The 19,611-nt window shown below is 44.8% G+C and overlaps 1 protein-coding gene across 1 annotated transcript; it reads right to left on the bottom strand.

The window, feature by feature from the left end:
• FOXRED1 (FAD dependent oxidoreductase domain containing 1) lies at positions 1-19,173 on the bottom strand. Its single transcript, XM_083713636.1, has 12 exons — positions 18,957-19,173; positions 13,321-13,541; positions 12,435-12,545; positions 11,032-11,150; positions 10,590-10,684; positions 9,342-9,443; positions 8,118-8,194; positions 5,826-5,986; positions 4,231-4,360; positions 2,368-2,472; positions 521-788; positions 1-374 (listed from the first exon to the last, which is right to left on the bottom strand). The coding sequence occupies exons 1-11, from the start codon at positions 19,084-19,086 to the stop codon at positions 534-536; spliced, it is 1,506 nt and encodes a 501-aa protein (XP_083569762.1). The 5' UTR covers positions 19,087-19,173; the 3' UTR covers positions 1-374; positions 521-533.
• Between the last annotated feature and the right edge of the window lie 438 nt (positions 19,174-19,611).

Raw genomic sequence — 19,611 nt, 5'->3', positions numbered from 1 at the left:
GTATTGGACATCCTGTTTTGGGAAGTTTTTAATGTTTGAAGTTCTAGTCTGTTTTTAGCCCTCTGTTGGGAGCCACCCAGAGTGGCTGGGGAAACCCAGCCAGATGGGTGGGGTATAAATAATAATATTATTATTATTACTTGAATTTTCAATTGTTACATGGATGAAAATGGAGAAGCAGCAATCTTACACAAGGAGTTTATCCTGTCTGAGGCCCACTCAAATGATGTGGAGCTGTGCAGTGCAACACTTGTAGGAACAGTATGGGAATCTGAACAGTCTTCACAAAGTGCTGCATGGGCATGTAGTCATTAATCTGGGAAAGAAAGTAGGGAAGAACAGAAAGAGCTGGGACTCGCCATCAAGATACCCAGCTCTCTAAAGCAGTGTTTCCCAACCTTGGGCCTCCAGCTGTTTTGGGACTACAATTCCCATCATCCCTGACCACTGGGTCCTGCTAGCTAGGGATGATGGGAGTTGTAGTCCAAAAAACAGCTGGAGGCCCAAGGTTGGGAAACACTGCTCTAAAGCACTTAAATGATGTTCCTTTCTACAGCCTTGTTCCCTTTGAAGAACCTGTTGAAGGAGAATATGCTTAGGTCGATGGCCTTGAATTTCCCATCAATTATGAGCTCAGCTAGGGCTTGGCCCACAGCTGGTGACTGCTGAAGTCCGTGTCCACTGAAGCCTGTGGCAAAATAGAGGTTTTCCACCAGTGGGTGCACACCAATCACAGGACTCTGGTCAAAGATGTTGTAGTCATAGTAACCAGCCCAAGAACTCTTCACCTGTCATGAGATAAAGATAAAGCTCTTTCAGTCACAAGATACAGTCCCTGAACTGTCAATGACAGGACTAACAGAGGATCTCAGGGACAGACCTACAGAAACAGACAAGGCTGCACTCTTAAACCCACCAGTAAAATACAGTATACTACAGTGGTACCTCGGGTTAAGTACTTAATTCGTTCCGGAGGGCCGTTCTTAACCTGAAACTGTTCTTAACCTGAAGCACCACTTTAGCTAATGGGGCCTCCTGCTGCTACTGCACCACCAGAGCACGATTTCTGTTCTCATCCTGAAGCAAAGTTCTTAACCCGAGGTACTATTTCTGGGTTAGCAGAGTCTGTAACCTGAAGAGTATGTAACCTGAAGGCTATGTAACCCGAGGTACGACTGTACTTAGATATTGAATCCTAGCCAGTTATTCCTAGTTGAACAAGAGGGATAAAAGGCTATGTATAGAACTCAAGAGGAAAAAGCAAGATAGAGATGAAAGGTCTAAGATCTTTGTGATTTGGTGCTAACCTGCAAGAATTGCAGAGTTCAACATCCTAAGAATGTGACTTTTACTTTAAATATGTAATGGATGGATGGCCTACAATCATCCTGGGTAATTAGAGTGGTTTTCAGATGTGCACAAACATGAAACAAGCTGCTGTGAGCCTTGAGTTCCTCAGTTCCCCACCTCCTCTTTCGCAGCTGGGAGGAGAAGGAACACATGAGCCCAGGAGAACTGTGGCGCTCCAGAAATTACTGGACTCTAGTTCACATCAAACAGCATTATGGCCAACAGTCAGGGATGATGGGAGTTGAAATCTAGCAACATCTGGAGGGCTAAATGTTTCCCATCCCAGTGATTTAGTGTAATATGTGAAGTGAAATAGTGTCAATGGCTGCGAAACACCCTACAAGACAAGTCTTGCTAGCCAGATTGCAAACTCACTGTGGCTAATGTACAACTATCAACTCACCCTACAGGAACAAGGAGGAATAAGTTGAAACAGTTGTATTGCTTACAGAGAATAATTATACCAGCAGAGGACCACTAGTCCATTCTGACCTCATCACAAAATTCACCGAAGCAAACATACCCAGTCCAAATTCAAAACTTATACAGTCGTACTTTGGCTCCCAAACGCCTTGTGAGTTGAACGTTTTGGCTCCCAAACGCCGCAAACCCGTGAGCGTTCTGGTTTGTGAATGTTCTTTGGAACCTGAATGTCCAACGCAACTTCGGATTGGCTGCAGGAGCTTCCTGCAGCCAATCGGAAGCCGCACCTTGGTTTCTGAACGTTTTGGAAGTCGAATGGACTTCCGGAACGGATTCTGTTCAACTTCTAAGGTACCACTGGACTGTCAGAATCAAAGACAACGAGGGGCCTGAAGACTAATGAGGTAGATGAAATGTTGATCACAATTAGCTCAAAACAGAAATAAATAGAAGGGCAATACAAAATATGAGGAAGTGAAACCTGCAAGGTGCTTCTGATTGATTAACCATAAGTGGGCAATATGTCTGCACCAGGCCCCAAAATAAAGTTTAAGGAGTTAACTCCTTAACCACCTCGAGAAAGTCAATCATTACCTTCAAGGATTGAAAGTTGGGCACCCGGTGAGCCAGCTTGGGCCAGACTTTATCCTGGAAGAACTCATGATCTACTTCCAGGTCCTGGATATCTGGCTCTTCCTCCTAAGAAGAAAGCACAAGAAGCTGAATTCTGGGCACCAGAAAATTACAATCATGGCAGCTGAAAACCTTGTTTGCATTTTCAACCTCCCCTAGAAAAGTGCAGCCACAGAGCAGATAAGAGAGCAACTCAAAGGCAATAGCCAAGTCCCAAACTACAGCATGCTCAGGTAGGCTTTGGGTAGACTTCAGCTGTCAGTGTGGGGCAGCGAATAGCATTGGGCTTTGTCCAAGACAGATCTGGATTCAAATCCTTGTTGAACCACAATGCTTACTCAGTTGTCTTACCCATCGTTCTGCCCAGACACTGAGATCCAGCGCTGAGGGCCTTCTGGCAGTTCCCTCACTGCGAGAAGTGAAGTTACAGGGAACCAGGCAGAGGGCCTTCTCGGTAATGGCGCCCGCCCTGTGGAACACCCTCTCATCAGATGTCAAAGAAATAAACAACTATGGGACTTTTAGAAGACATCTGAAGGCAACCCTGTTTAGGGAAGCTTTTAATATTTGATGAATCATTGTACAGTGGTTTGTTGTTGTTTAGTCGTTTAGTCGTGTCCGACTCTTCGTGACCCCATGGACCAGAGAACGCCAGGCACTCCTGTCCTCCACTGCCTCCCGCAGTTTGGTCAGACTCATGCTGGTAACCTCGAAAACACTATCCAACCATCTCGTCCTCTGTCGCCCCCTTCTCCTTGTGCCCTCCATCTTTCCCAACATCAGGGTCTTCTCAAGGGAGTCTTCTCTTCTCATGAGGTGGCCAAAGTACTGGAGCCTCAGCTTCACAATCTGTCCTTCCAGTGAGCACTCAGGGCTGATTTCCTTCAGAATGGAGAGGTTTGATCTTCTTGCAGTCCATGGGACTCTCAAGAGTCTCCTCCAGCACCATAATTCAAAAGCATCAATTCTTCGGCGATCAGCCTTCTTTATGGTCCAGCTCTCACTTCCATACATCACTACTGGGAAAACCATAGCTTTAACTATACGAACCTTTGTTGGCAAGGTGATGTCTCTACTTCTCAAGATGCTGTCTAGGCCTGTACAGTGGTACCTTGGGTTAAGTACTTAATTTGTTCCGGAGGTCTGTTCTTAACCTGAAACTGTTCTTAACCTGAAGCACCACTTTAGCTAATGGGGCCTCCCACTGCTGCCGCGCCGCCGGAGGACGATTTCTGTTCTCATCCTGAAGCAAAGTTCTTAACCCGAGGTAATATTTCTGGGTTAGTGGAGTCTGTAACCTGAAGCATATGTAACCCGAGGTACCACTGTATTTTAATACTCTGCTGGAAGCAGCCCAGAGCAGCTGGGGAAACCCAGCCAGATGGGCGGGGTATAAATGAATGAATTTATTATTATTATTATTATTATTATTATTATTATTATTATTATTCCACTAATTCAAAGCCTAGCCTTCATTGGAATGGTGGGGGAGAGAAGTGACCACATGTGTCAAGTCATCCAGAGCTCTTTAGAGAAAAAGAGTGATAAAGACTTAATCAAATTTTAGATGCTCACCAAATGATAAAACCATACGGTTGGTATCCCAACAGTCCCGTTCCACTACTTCAAGAGACTTGTGCTAGCACAATGGAACTTTCCCATAACAAATCATTTCCCCTCGCAGTGTTCTTACAGGAACACTTCCTTACATGCGAGTTAACATGTACAACATCAGAAACACCCAGAGCGCTTCCTCTCTGGGGGCTGATGTCCCTGCTGTGGCTTCCTAAGAGTCAGCTCCCAATAAAATCATGGTAGACTCACTTCTGTAGGGCTTAAGCCTCCAAGGTAGTTGCCACCCAGGCCTTCCCTCCGGAAGTAAGCTCCTGTGGTGTCGATTAGCAGAGGACACTCCAAGCCAGGTCCATCAGGGCAGTGCCAGACATAGACATACCTAGCAGCACAAGGACAAAGAGAAAATAGCTCCAGCATTTAATCAAGGCCAAAATACTAGATCTCCATGCAAACTAAGAGGGATAAAGAGTAGCCACAGGGCATGACACATGAGCTTGGACCTTGAAATTACAACAGGCAAGGTAAGAGCTGTCTTTCATTTCATTTCTTCTTCTTATTATTTATTAAATTTCTATACCACCCTCCATGCAAGGATCACAGGATGGTTTACAATATGAAAAGACAAAATTGCATACCATAACAAACAAAAAACCCCAGTTTAAAAGCCCCCCCCCCCGACTGTTTAATTAGCCAATGGCCTGGCGCCTCTCCTTGGGTTGAGCATTCCACAAATAGAAAGGAATCTCAGAAAATACCAGTTCTTCATGTCATCACCCCCTGGACCTCTTGTGGAAGAGACACACAAAGAAGAGCCTCAGATGATGATTGCTAAAGCTGCCTTAGAAACAAAGCCATCAATCCTTCTGGCCTGGCACTGTTTTGTTCAATTGGGAGCAAATCTCAGGCAAAGGTCTCTTTTCCAGCTCTGCAAGCAAAGATCCTTTCAACTGGAAAAGCCCGGGACTGAACCAGGAATATTTGGTATACAAGGCATGTGTTCTTATCACTCAGTCTCTCTCTCTCTCTCTCTCTCTCTCTCTCTCTCTCTCTCTCTCACTCACACACACACACACACACACACACACACACACACAGAGATTTAAGGGTGAAATATGAAAGAAGGCAGCTGTGCTAGGAAAAAGTTACCAATTCCAGTAATCTATGTTTTACTAGCAAAGTTTAAAGAAGGAGGAGCAGTAGCAGTCTAACCATTTGGATCAGGGGCAGGGAAGGTGTGGCCCCACCAGATGTTGCTGGACTAAAACCGATCTGCAGAGCCACAGATTTAGAAAAATAAGTGTAGGTCTATCGTGTGTGGCAACAGAGGAACAGTACAAAAACTCTGGCCCTAACTTCAAAGTGAATCATGCTGGCAGCCCTCACAAATCTGAGAATCACAATATATAAAAAGGTAAAGGGACCCCTGACCATTGGGTCCAGTGGTGGCCAACTCTGGGGTTGCGGCGCTCATCTCGCTTTATTGGCCGAGGGAGCCGGCGTACAGCTTCCGGGTCATGTGGCCAGCATGACTAAGCTGCTTCTGGCAAACCAGAGCAGCGCATGGAAATGCCGTTTACCTTCCCGCCAGAGCGGTACCTATTTATCTACTTGCACTTTGAGGTGCTTTCGAACTGCTAGGTGGGCAGGAGCAGGGACCGAGCAATGGGAGCTCACCCAGTCGTGGGGATTCAAACCACTGACCTTCTGATCGGCAAGCCCTAGGCTCTGTGGTTTAACCCACAGCGCCACCCGCGTCCCTATCACAATATATGGTTACCATTAATTATTTAAAGGTATTTAACATATGAACTCCAAAGCAGCATAAATACTAGGTATAGCCATACCTTTTCTTGGGTTCCACAGGAAGCCTGATGCCCAGCATTGAGTGTGGCGGCCCAGTTCCAATGCCAGCCATCTCTGCCACACTGCCTGACCAAGCTCCTGCTGCATTCACCACAAAACCACATTCTATTTTGGTGGATTCTATACTGTCGGGCATCTGGACCTAGAGGATAACACAGTAGGGAGGACCTGGTAACTGTTTCATTAGGCAAGCAAACACCCTATCTGACACGGGTTTTCCAGATGACAATGGGAAATACACAAGCAAAAAGGGAAAAAGCCAGGGAGATCTCACAGGATATGTGACCAAGCATTTGCTGCATCGTGGAAGTGATAGAGAGCTTTCTGATTTACTTCTTGTTCCATTATGAAAAACGTTGGGATTTCCTGTCTAGTTGCTATTGTGCATTCCACCTCCTTTTCATGTCACACACAAGCCTGGCAAAGTACACCCCAGAGGACATGCCAGAAAATGGCAGAAATTGTTGGCATCCATGTATACCTTCAGTACATTTGCATGGCAGTCTTAAACTGAGCTAACACTGGAGCCCTTCACTTAGGGAGAGAAGAGAAGAGCAGTTTTTTGGGGGGAGTGCAGACTATTGAACACATACCTATATCTTGGATTGGCTTTTCCTTTAGGCTAGTGGAGCAGGGCTGGGGAACCTGTGGACCTTCAGATGTTGCTGGACTATAACTCCCATCACCAGCAACCAAGATCTGGCAAGCCACAGGTTCCTTAGCCCTGTAACAGAGCCAGGGAAGCAGGTAGCACTGCAGCATGGGATACACAAAGAAGCCTGAAATGATATCAAAAGCCCCATTTCCAGCCCTTCTCCTGCCCAGTACAATACTGGCCCTTGAACAAATGTTAATATGGATAAAAAGTTAGGGTTCCAGGTGGAGAAATCGAAGTTGGAAACAGAATTGTTAGAACCAAAGACTAAGGTATTATCAAGAATGTATAACCTGCTGTTAAAATGGAATACACAAGACGAAATGGTTAAATCGGCTATGATAAAGTGGGCTCAGGACATTGGGCATAACATTATGTTTGAGGACTGGGAAAGGTTGTGGACCACTGGGCTGAACTTCACTGCATGTAATGCTCTGAAGGAAAATGTAATGAAAATGATATATAGATGGTACATGACCCCAGTTAAACTTGCCAAAATATACCATTCGTCTGACAATAAATGTTGGAAATGTAAAGAAAATGAAGGAACATTCTTTCACCTCTGGTGGACCTGCCCTAAAGTGAAGGCCTTCTGGGAAATGATATATAATGAGTTGAAAAAGGTGTTCAAGTATACCTTTACTAAGAAACCAGAGGCCTTCCTTCTGGGCATTGTCGGCCAGAAGGTGTTAAAGAAGGACCGAACATTCTTTATGTATGCAACAACGGCAGCAAGGATACTCATCGCTAAGAATTGGAAAACCCAAGATCTACCCACGCTGGAAGAATGGCAGATGCAACTGATGGACTATATGGAACTAGCTGAGATGACTGGCAGAATCCGAGACCTGGGAGAGGAGAGGGTCGAAGAAGATTGGAAGAAATTCAAGATTTATTTGAAAAAACATTGTAATTTGGTTGAATGTTAAGAAAGGATGCTAGATCATAAATAACTGTGCACCACTAAATTAGATGGAATTAGGATAAGTAAGTTTGAGGAAAAATTATAAATCTATTGGAGAACTAACAGATTATATTTAAATGAATTTGACACAAGACTGTAAACAAGATGATAAATTGCGGGCAAGAATTGACAACGATGCAAATGGGAGCGGGAGGTGTGAGGGAGTCCAAAGATGTTAAGAAAGTATGTTATGATATATGTTATTCTGTTTCTTTATCTTTGCATTTTTATTTAAAAAGCTTAATAAAATATTTATAAAAAAACAACAAATGTTAATATGTAATATTGCCATCTAAGAAGTCAGTGGCCACAAGCCTGCCTACTTTATCTGTTCTGTCAAAAGTTCAAGGGCAGATCATACTGTACTACAGTTCTTTTTAGTTTTGTAAGCTCTCGTTAGCTCTGCAAAACTACAGAAGAACCACATAGAAACGGAAGTTTTGAGAGGCCCTCACATCAAACATAACTGACAAGTAGAAAAGACTACAACCTGAAAATAGAGACAATGAACATATTTTTGTAACCCAATAAAACCTTTAATAAAAATTATATTTTTTTAAAAATTGAGGGTTTTCTGTGAGCTTCTCCTTGGAACCTTCTATTCAGCACATCTTGCCCCTACTTTTAATTGAAGTAGTTCAAATAATGACTTACATTAACACCCTTGATACGGGAGAAATTAATACGATCCCCATCATGTGTCCTCAGTTCTTCTGTATACAAGTCGAAAGCTGCAGATGATGAAAAAGAACATACAGAAGCAACTTTGCTTTGGCTCAACTTTGAAATCTAAGACATGGGAAAATGAGGGCTTCCAATCCCTTGGGTAAAATATTTGAAGCATTTTTTGTAGCCCCCCTTCATTAGATCAGATTTCAGGATGGTATACGGCAGCTGTGTGTAAACATTGGTCCTCCAGATAATAATAATAAATTTTATTTATATCCCGCCCTCCCCAGCCGAAGCCAAGCTCAGAGTGGCTAACAACAGTAAAATAATACAACAAGATGTTACTAGACTGCAGATCCCATCAACTGCAGCAAGCATGGCCAATGGCTAGGGATGATGGGAGTTGTAGTTCAGCAATATTTGAAGAGCCAAAGGCTCCTCAAACCTGGTATACAGCATAAAACAAATATACAAAACAGCAAAACTTTAATTTTAAAATAGACTAAAACTTGCTCAGTTTAAATCATTAACATGATACAGAACTATCTAGGTAAATAATAATGTTTCTGCCTGGTGCTTAAATGATACGGTTGGAGGGCATTCCACTGCTCCTGCAGCCAACTGGAAGCTGCGCCTTGGTTTTTTAACGGTTTCGGATTCTGTTCGAGAACCAAGGTAAGACTGTACTGAATAGGGTTTCTGCCCCCTGGTGCCAGGAGGCTGAGCTACCCAACACAATTCAGTGGTAATGATGGTGTGTGCTTGCAATACCAAGTGGGGGTGACAGCCTGGAAACGATGCCTTATGAGGAACGGCTAAGGGAGCTGGGCATGTTTAGCCTGGAGAAGAGGAGGTTAAGGGGTGATATGATAGCCATGTTCAACTATATAAAAGGATGTCACATAGAGGAGGGAGAAAGGTTGTTTTCTGCTGCTCCAGAGAAGCGGACACGGAGCAATGGTTCCAAACTGCAAGAAAGAAGATTCCACCTAAACATTAGGAAGAACTTCCTGACAGTAAGAGCTGTTCGACAGTGGAATTTGCTGCCAAGGAGTGTGGTGGAGTCTCTTTCTTTGGAGGTCTTTAAGCAGAGGCTTGACAACCATATGTCAGGAGTGCTCTGGTGGTGTTTCCTGCTTGGCAGAGGGTTGGACTCGATGGCCCTTGTGGTCTCTTCCAACTCTATGATTCTATGATTCTATGACTCACATTTCACTTCGCCGCAGCTCTGGTAGACACCCAATGATATTGCTTTGTTCCGGAAAGCGTTGAGAAGAGTCCAGGGGTCAAACCATCCCTCATTTTCCAAGCCTTAAGAAGACAAAACAGAGAACACAAGAAAGGCAATCTAGTTTAGAATTACAATGCCATGACACCTATTCTGCAGCCATACTCTGAACATTTCTGAATAGCGCTCTTGGTTGGCTAAGAACAATTGATATTTCCCAACAGGCAAACTCAGTAAAAAAGCCCAGAACAAAACAGAACAACCCCCACCCCCTGCAAGATTTCTTATACAGTCAAACCTTGGTTGTTGAACATAATCCATTCCGGAAGATAATTTGATTTCGGAAACATTTGACAACCAAGGCACAGCTTCCAATTGGTTGCAAGAGCTTCTTGAACTCAGGTGGAAGCCCCATCGGACATTTGAGTTCTGTGGAACGTTTGAAAACCAGAGCATTTACTTCCAGGTTTTCAGCATTTGAAAACAGAGCAGTTCGAGAACCAAGGTTTGACTGCAACAAGTAACCTCCACTGTACTTTGGCAAACAGTTAGCAGTGTTAGGAGAGGCAATTTGGTCCAGGTTTGCTCTTATCTGCAGCTCTGTCTCTTGGTCACTAAAAGAAATGTGATAGAACCCAGAAAATATGACCAGATATTAGGAAACCAGGCAATAACATGAGAAGGGGATGAGGCCCCGGCACCAGCAAGAATAACAGTCAGACTCTCATTTAAGAGACACTTCAGAATACCAAGTAAGAAAATGTGTAGGCAGAAATCTATCAAAATTCTCAATAAGAAAATCTGCTCTCAGCTTTCAGTGTTTTTATTGCCTTTGCAGCCACTGGATAGATGTGTGGATAAAAGCACATGAGCACATTTTATTGAAATGTATTTTTTTTCCCTTTTAAACTATTTAATAAATGAGATAATTATGCTAATATTCATGGGTTGTGCCATTTTGCCCTGACATATGGATCTCCAACATTTCTGACTATGGATCTGAGTGAGAATGCAGCTGATGGGGCAGGGGTTGAAGGACCAGTACTGGACTAGCCACTCATAAGGAAGCTGTCAGCAGAAAATAGGAGAAATGGGGGCTTGTTCATTTTAGAGTCCCTGTAAGTTAAGCATACAAAAAGGAAGAACAGAGCATTTTTATTTTAAACTGTTTACTTGAGACAGCAGTGCTATTAATCTTTAGGAAAGATGGAGATTCAGCAGTCTAGTACCAATGGAAGCCAAAGCTACTCCATCTGTATTCAACCACGGATACTTCTTTTTCAGTTGTGCTGGTGATAGTAGTGAGATCTCTGCTCCTTCCCTCCTGAAAAAAGCAAGGAAACAATCATTAAAGAACTCTCATCAGAATGCACAAGATGGGGAAAAATCCATTTTGTCAATTTAAAAGATGCTCTGATAAAGGCCAGAAAGGACAATTTATGTTATTATTTTTAAAGTCAAAAAGTCTACTTTCCAAAGAAAGTAATTTTCAAATAATCTGTGTGAGCAAATAGGTAAAATTACCACAGGTGATCTCAATGCTGGGGGCAGAAAACCACTATGGCTTTAAAAGAACGTAACATTTTAGAAGACCTCATTCATACATACATGCCTATCACTGTTTCTTCTCTCTAAGCAACTTTTACCCAAAGGATCCCCAGAACCCCATACCTTTGTATCCCAACATTCTCCTCCAGCAGGGCAGCTCCATCCTCTGAAGCCAGGAAGAGATAGCCTGATGGGTTAAACTGAATATCTATGGGTGGCTGGGTGACAACACCAAGGTATTGCTGGAACAAAAAGATAATCTGTTTACATTTCAAGGATTGCTATCTTCAGGATGGGATGGAGTGGGAAACTTACAGGAATACATATCACTGCTATAATAGCTCTTTTCTTGAGAGTTTAAAGAGCTTTATGATCACGGTAGTCCACGGGTAGGCAAACTAAGGCTTGGGGGCCGGATCCAGCCCAATCGCCTTCTAAATCTGGTCCGTGGACGGTCCGGGAATCAGTATGTTTTTACATGAGTAGAATGTGCCCTTTTATTTAAAATGCATTTCTGGGTTATTTGTGGGGTTTGCCTGGTGTTTTTACATGAGTAGAATGTGTGCTGTTATTTAAAATGCATCTCTGGGTTATTTGTGGGGCATAGGAATTCGTTCGTCCGTCCCCCCTAAATATAGTCCAACCCCCCACAAGGTCTGAGGGACGGTGGACCGGCCACCTGCTGAAAAGGTTTGCTAACTCCTGCATGTAGTCCTTACACAACAATGCATTATTGTTATCCCCACATTCTAGATGAGAAGCTATTGAGGAAGCGGGGGGGGGGGGGGTAATGGCCTATCTAGGACTACCTGATCATGGCAAAGAAAACATCTGAACTGGTTTATGCTTCATTCTTAAAAGTGCAATTCCAAGCATGTTTACTAAAAGTGGGACATTCTCTAATAAGTGTGCTTAGGACTTCAGACTTGACCATTATGAAATGCCAACTCTTAGCATCTCTCAAGCACACATGATGTAACAGTGGCCGGAGGATTTAGGAGAAAAATAATAGACAAAAGAAACAATCCATGCATGTATATGGGGCGATAAATTAAAACCGAAGAAGCTTCAAGAATGACACGTGTCCAAAATTCCCAACAGTATATAAACAGAAATGTACAATTTTAACTTCTGATCTAGAAAGTGTATAGTATATGGTTACCCTACAGCACTCTTAATGGAGCTGAGACAAAATCAGGAAGCAACACCAGTGTTTTCTGTTTGAATAACTTGTTACTGGGATGCCAATTGATTGATTCAGATCTGTATGTGGATGCTAGGGTGTCTGAGTTATTAGGACAAGGGCAGTGGAGCAAACTGCACCATGGTTATTCAGTGCATTCAAACACTCCACCACTGTACTGTAGATATCGAAGTAGTTGCACATGCCCATATCTTGTCTCCTTCAAGATGGACCGATGGCCCATTTGCCTGTTCCAGAGGATGCAAGGCAGGCCACTGACAGAAGCAAGAGTGAGACTCCTCCACTCCAACATTCCCACAAACACCCAGACATCATGACATACGTTGATGGTGCGCAGGAAGTTTGCCGAAAACTGGCTCATCTTGATATTTTCTGGAATCGAATACTGCTGCCGTATTCCCCCTACAGAGAGTACTGTAGATGCTTTGGAATACTGCAAAGAAGCAAAACAGAAAATGATGCTGTCACTTAGCTCCATAGTCAAATCCCCTCTCCCAGAAACATTTCAGTAATGTAAAGAGCAGCAAGAAAATAAAAGGCAACTGTGGAAGAGATTCCCTGGCAGGACAAAATGGTGAATGCCCATTTATTGCTGTTGCAGCATTATCAATCTGCAATTCAAAAGGTCACCTACTGTTTCTACATTTAACATAATAATCAGCCACCCTGATTACTTATTACTTTTTTATCCTGCCCTGGCTCCAATAAGTACAGGGCAGAATGCAGAGTTCTCTCTCCCTGCCCTTCTGTTTAATATTTACAACTAAAGCTGTGAAAGCAGGTGAAGCTGAGAATGTGTGGTTGGCTTTGAGTCACCTAGATAGCTTGATGGCTGAGCAGAGATTTGAAGCAGGTCTCCATGGGCCAAGTCCGACACTAAGTACTACAGCACACCTTCAGAAATGCACTTTAATGCAATTCATCTTTCTAGAAGGGACCGGAATACAGTCAATGACCATTTTGTGTGGGTGTTCTGTCCCTGGCCCCTGCGTTTGTGGAGATAAGTGCCCTCTTGCCCCCTTCCACACCAGTTCCTCCCTATTAATGACGCTGTTCTGTCACTTCCGGGTTTGTCGCTCTGCGTGTCTTTTGGACGCACATTAATGGCTCATTGCTTCTATTGCACAAAGTAAGCCCGACACTTAACAAACTTGATGTTTGAAACCGTTTCCCAAGACCCCCATTATTGATCTCAGATGTTAAATGACCTTAATGTCTTTCTCCACCACCACTACTCGATATGCATTTCTCTGTGGTTCTTTCATCTTCAGCCAGAAGGCAATAGACCAGCCTATTACTCCACCCCCAACAATAACCACATCAGCGTGGTCAGGAGGTAAACCTTCTGTAACATGCCCGGGGTGCCAGCTGCTGCCGGGAAGGAAGTCTTTCATTTTCTTGTAGGCATCGATGACTCCCTTCTCCAAATCTGAAAGAAGCCGGAAATAATACCATGCTGTTAGTGCTTAGCAGACTTAGCAGACAGAGAAATAAAGCCAAAACCTTATTGCTACTAAACATGTCCAATATATCAAGTTTGGAGAAAGCAGAATCCAGCATTTCATGAATCTCAGCCCTTGTGGTAGAAATGTATGTTTGAAAAGCTTGGCAATGCTCAGATACAGAGAGATGTCATGTCCTTGCTGTGTATTTAAAGCACTCTTGCACTATTTTAACAGTAATGGCTTCGCCCAAAGAATTCTCAGCGCTGTAGTTTGCGAAGGGTGCTTCAACTCTGTGAGGAATCTCTTAACCACTCTCACTCAATGAACTGCAGTTTTCAGGATTCTTTGTGGGAAGCAATGACTGTTAAACAACAACCATTTATTATTTATACCGCACCCATCTGGCTGGGTTTCCCCAGCCAGTCTAGGCAGCTTCCAACAAAAGATTAAAAATACATTAAAACGTCAGTCATAAAAACTTCCCTAAACAGGGCAGCCTTCAGATGTCTTCTAAAAGTCTGATAGTTGTTTATTTCCTTGACATCTGATGGGAGGGCGGGCACTACTACCGAGAAGGCCCTCTGCCTGGTTCCCTGTAACTTTGCTTTTTGCAGTGAGGGAACTGCCAGAAGGCCCTTGGCACTGGACCTCAGTGTCTGGGTTGGATGGTGGGGGTGGAGACACTCCTTCAGGTATATAGGGCTGAGGCTGTTTAGGGCTTTAAAGATCAGCACCTACACTTTGAATTGTGCTCGGAAACGTAAAGTGGCATGCTACTGCTTTAACTGTATGGTGTGGTTGTGAACAGAATGGTTGAATATGTTTCCCGGTGGCTTCAAAGCTCCATGTAACTTATTCCCTTTCCCCCCACAAGATATGTAGATTTATGAAGAGAGAAAGAACATCCATGTTCTCCACAAAAATTTACGCAAGCTGTAGAAAGCAGCTTTTCTTGTTAAAAAATAAAAGCAAAGTTACAATGGCTGTTCTGTTTATTTTTTTTAAAAAAATCTTTTTATTAAATTATTTCTCATACAGAAAAAAAAGCCAAACACAACAACAAAAAAGAAACATACAAAAACCAACAAAAAGCAACACACCCACCCATCACCCACAGTGATTGACTTCCCTTCAGAACGGTCTGAGTTGTGGTCCCACGTCATCTTCCTGCGGGGTGGTTCTTATCTCCTTTGTTTACACCTCTCAAACATTATACATCGCCTACTGTAATTTTAATATTTCCTAAGTTTGATTCCATATATGTGAGAAATTTACTCCAGTCATTAATAAATTTTGCATTTTTCTGCTGCCTGATCCTCTGTGTCATCCTTGCTAACTCTATATAGTCAAATAACTTGGATTGCCAGTCTCTAATAGTTGGAATATTAGGAGTTTTCCAGTTCTGTGCCAGCAGTATCCTGGCCGCTACCGTTGCATATTGGAACATAGTTCTGTTTATAGAACAAAACATAGCTCTAATTAAAACCATACTGACTGAAACAACCAAACAGTTATCAGTCTTCGTAACGGCAAGCCTTTCAGGTGCCCTTTGCACTTTATGCACCAACAGTTGTAGTCCTGGCATTCCTAATTTTAGCAACACAATCAGCAGTTCAACAGTTAGGTTTAAACATGCTGTTTACGTTGCTGAAATTTTTACCTTGAGATGCCAGGCATGAACCAGGACTACAATTACTGGCGTATGACGTACAAAGGGCATCTTTATGAAGACTGATAACTGTTTGTTTGTTTCAGTCATTATGGTATTAATTAGAGCTATGTTTTGCTCTAAAAATGAAACAGCCACTATAACTTTGTTAAAATGACTTAATTGTAAAAGTATACTCTGCTAATGAGGCTGTATTTTTTTGAAGACTAGTAATTATTTTAAATGCCTGTTGTCTTTGTCCATGGAGTTTTCTTCGCAGGGATACTGGAGTGGCTTGCCGGTTCCTGCTCCAGAGAACCTTTTAATAAGGGTGAAAGAGGAGAGCGCAAAATACGGTCTGAAGCTCAACATAAAAACAAAAAAAAAACAAAAAACAAAAACAAAAAAAAAAACAAAGATCATGGCCACTGGGCCCATCACCTCCTGGCAAATAGAAGGGGAAGAAATGGAGGCAGTGAGAGATTTTACTTTCTTGGGCTCCATGATCAGTGCAGATGGTGACAGCAGTCACAAAATTAAAAGACGCCTGCTCCTTGGGAGAAAGGTGATGGCAAACCTAGACAGCATCTTAAAAAGCAGAGACATCACCTTGCCAACCAAGGTCCGTATAGTTAAAGCCATGGTTTTCCCAGTAGTGATGTATGGAAGTGAGAGCTGGACCATAAAGAAGGCTGATCGCCAAAGAATTGATGCTTTTGAATTATGGTGCTGGAGGAGACTCTTGAGAGTCCCATGGAGTGCAAGAAGATCAAACCTCTCCATTCTTAAGGAAATCAGCCCTGAGTGCTCACTGGAAGGACAGATCGTGAAGCTGAGGCTCCAGTACTTTGGCCACCTCATGAGAAGAGAAGACTCCCTGGAAAAGACCCTGATGTTGGGAAAGATTGAGGGCACAAGGAGAAGGGGACAACAGAGGACGAGATGGTTGGACAGTGTTCTTGAAGCTACAAACATGAGTCTGACCAAACTGCGGGAGGCAGTAGAAGACAGGAGTGCCTGGGGTGCTCTGGTCCATGGGGTCACGAAGAGTCGGACACGACTAAACAACTACAGTGGTGCCCCGCAAGACGAACGCCTCGCAATACGGAAAACCCGCTAGAGAAAAGGGTTTTCCGTTTTGGAGGCGCTTCGCAAAACGAATTTCCCTATGGGCTTGCTTCGCAAGACGAAATGTCTTGCGAGTTCCTGCGGGTTTTTTCCCCTCCCCCCCTTTTCCTAAGCCGCTAAGCCGCTTATCAGCTGATCCGCTGATAAGTCGCTTAACAGCTGATCCGCTAAAAGCCGCTAATAGCGCTAATCCGCTAAGCTGTCAATGGGCTTGCTTCGCAAGACGAAAAAACCACTATACGAAGAGCCTCACGGAACTGATTAATTTCGTCTTGCGAGGCACCACTGTACACAACAACAACAATTATTTTAAATACAAAAAACTTACAAAAATACAGGTACGTGGTATTACCTTGGAATATATGTTTTTCCACTGACTAATGCTGAAATGCTAAGCAAGCGTATTAGGGAAGGTAAACTCCATTGAACTAAGTGGAATTTATTTCTGAAGAAGCATGAATAGAATTGTGCTGCATGGCATTTACTTCTTGATTCACATTACAGTGGTGCCCCGCAAGACGAAGGCCTCGCAAGACGAAAAACCCGCTAGACGAAAGGGTTTTCCGTTTTGGAGGCGCTTCGCAAAACGAATTTCCCTATGGGCTTGCTTCGCAAGAAGAAAGCCCATAGGGAAATCTCCGGGGACCTCTTTTAAATGCTAGCGGTGGGGAGCAAAGCCTTCCCCCCCCCCCTCCGGCCTTCAGAAGAGGTCCAGGAAGGCCGGCGGGGGCCGAAAGGCTTTGCTCCCCACCGTCAGCATTTTAAAAGCAGTCCGGGCTAGCAGGGAAGCGCTTCCCGCTATCCCGGATGGCTTTTGAAGGCAGGCGGCGGGGGGGGGGGAGCAAAGACTTTCGCCCCCCACCGGCCTTCAGAAGAGGTCCTGGACCTCTTCTGAAGGCGGGTGGGGGGCAAAAGTCTTTGCTCCCCCCTGCCTGCCTTCCGGGAGAGCGGAGAAATCGCCCCGGGAGCGGAGAAGTCTTCGCTGTCTGGGGTGATCTTAAAATGCTGGCGGGCGGCAGCGAAGGCTTCGCGGGCAGCAGCGCTGCCGCCCGCCAGCATTTTAAAAACCCCGGGACAGCGGAGGCTGTCTGGGGTGATCTTAAAATGCTGGCGGGCGGCAGCGCTGCTGCCCGCCAGCATTTTAAAATCGCCCCGGGAAGTCTCCGCTGTCCCAGGGGCTTTTAAAATGCTGGGGGACGGCAGAGAAGGCTTCGCTGCCGCCCGCCAGCATTTTAAGACCGTCCCGGGACAGCGGAGAAGTCTCCGCTGTCCCGGGAAGGCAGGCGGGGGGGAAGCAAAGACTTTCGCCCCCCACCGGCCTTCAGAAGAGGTCCGGGGACAGTCTGAAGGCGGTTTCCATAGGAACGCATTAATTGATTTTTAATGCATTCCTATGGGAAACCGTGCTTCGCAAGACGAAAAACTCGCAAGACGAAAAGACTTGCGGAACGAATTAATTTCTGAATTCATTACCATCATTTTATAGGTTCAAATCAAAGAAACATGAGATAGTTATTGTACAATTCACTATATATTTAAGTAAGGAAATAGTAGTGACTTCCACCTCCTCACTTACAGTTATCAAGTGTCGAGGTGAGCTACAATTAAGAGCAGCTGAAGCAGCCCACTTTTTTGCAAGTACTTACATTAAAAATAATGTAATTTATTATGGGGAGGGACGCGGGTGGTGCTGTTGGTAAAACCTCAGCGACTAGGCCTTGCCGATCGCATGGTCGGCTGTTCGAATCCCCGCGGTGGGGTGAGCTCCCGTCGTTCGGTCCCAGCTCCTGCCCACCTAGCAGTTCGAAAGCACCCTTAAGGGCAAGTAGATAAATAGGTACCGCTTTATAGTGGGAAGGTAAACGGCGTTTCCGTGTGCTGCCCTGGTGCCGGTTCGCCAGAGGAGCTTCGTCACGCTGGCCACGTGACCCGGAAGTGTCTGCGGACAGCGCTGGCTCTCGGCCTCTAGAGTGAGATGAGCGCACAACCCTAGAGTCTGTCAAGACTGGCCCGTACGGGCAGGGGTACCTTTACCTTATTATGGGGTGGGGGCTATTGTGGGGTGGGGGCTATTGTTTGCAAAAAGGAATGAGGAACACCACTACTGACACACGCATGCATCATCTAAGTCTCCCACTTCAGAACTCTTCTGTTAAGATGCACACTGCACAGATTTTAGTCAGTTAAATAATTCAACTAAAAGAAGTTGTTTGTAAAAAGGTGACAAATATTTCCAAGTGCTTGCAATGAAATAATTTTAAAACTTTTTTAATATGTGTGCACAGGTATGTAGATTTCGGCCAATCAGTCAATCAAGTCACTGAATTAATTAAACGAGACACACGTGTAAGGGGGATTAAAAATTGTCCCATTTTTTACAAACTCTAAAAAAAAAACCCATTTCAAATTCTATTAAATTAGCATCCACTTCATAAGAGATCTTAGCCAATCAACCATTCCAAGTGGTTGGATGAAAATACCAATACCAACCCACTCATCTTTTATTCGATTTTTACTTTTCCTCGAGAGGCTCCTCCTCTCGCCCCAGCAATAGATTAGCCTCACGACAACCCTGCAAGGTAGGCCCGGCCTAGAGAAGAAGCCACCCCCGCCTGACGCGCACCTTTGATGGGGTCGTAAAGTCGGGGCTCCCCTGTACGAAACGGCCGGCGAGGCTCCGCCGGGCTCGCTGAGGGACTCGCCGCCGCCAGCAGAGGCCGCAGCCCGCCCAGCAGCCTCCGCCCGCGGATCATGCTGCCGGCTCTGCTCCCCTCAGGAGACTAAGACGAGCCCGCGCGGACACCAAGACGTCCTCTCTTTACCTCAGCGCCTCAGGTTTGAACGCGTCACGGCAAACGCCCGCCCCCCGCCTACCCTGATAGGACCCGTGTGGTTCTGAGTCCGGGAAGCACCGCCCACTCCGCAGGGAAACCCCACCCCCTCTCCACTGACCAATACAAAACCTCCTTCTTTGCCCCGCCTCGCTAAAACCCGCCGGGGTCGGGACACCTAAAGCACCGCCCACTCTTCAGAAAAGTCCCCGCCTACTTCCCTCCGTCCTTGACCTATCCGCCGCCACGATGCAATCCCCTCCTCCTTCCTCCTCCACAACCAATCCCGTCTTTCCTCATGACGCGCCATCCTTAGTTTTGACGTGGCCCGTCTATATTCACCCACCGGAAGCACCGGAACTTAAGAGCTCTTCTCGTTCCCACCCCTTCCGCCGTCAGTGTTGTGTCTTGCGCAAGCGCGTCGTGTCTCACCATCGCATTCCCCTC

This window comes from Podarcis gaigeae (genome assembly GCF_964106915.1).
Source record: "Podarcis gaigeae genome assembly, chromosome: 15".
NCBI lineage: Eukaryota > Metazoa > Chordata > Lepidosauria > Squamata > Lacertidae > Podarcis > Podarcis gaigeae.
Note: the sequence above shows the minus strand (reverse complement) of the source record. Positions and strands in the feature narration are given on the sequence as shown.

Excerpts from the sequence above, each read along its gene's own strand:
- FOXRED1 (XM_083713636.1), bottom strand. The coding sequence starts at position 19,086 with ATGATCCGCGGGCGGAGGCTGCTGGGCGGGCTGCGGCCTCTGCTGGCG. Across the intron at positions 5,987-8,117 it reads CCCGTATCAAGGGTGTTAAT|GTCCAGATGCCCGACAGTAT; the intron begins GTAAGTCATTAT and ends GTTATCCTCTAG. Across the intron at positions 2,473-4,230 it reads GAGGCTTAAGCCCTACAGAA|GAGGAAGAGCCAGATATCCA; the intron begins GTGAGTCTACCA and ends CTTTCTTCTTAG.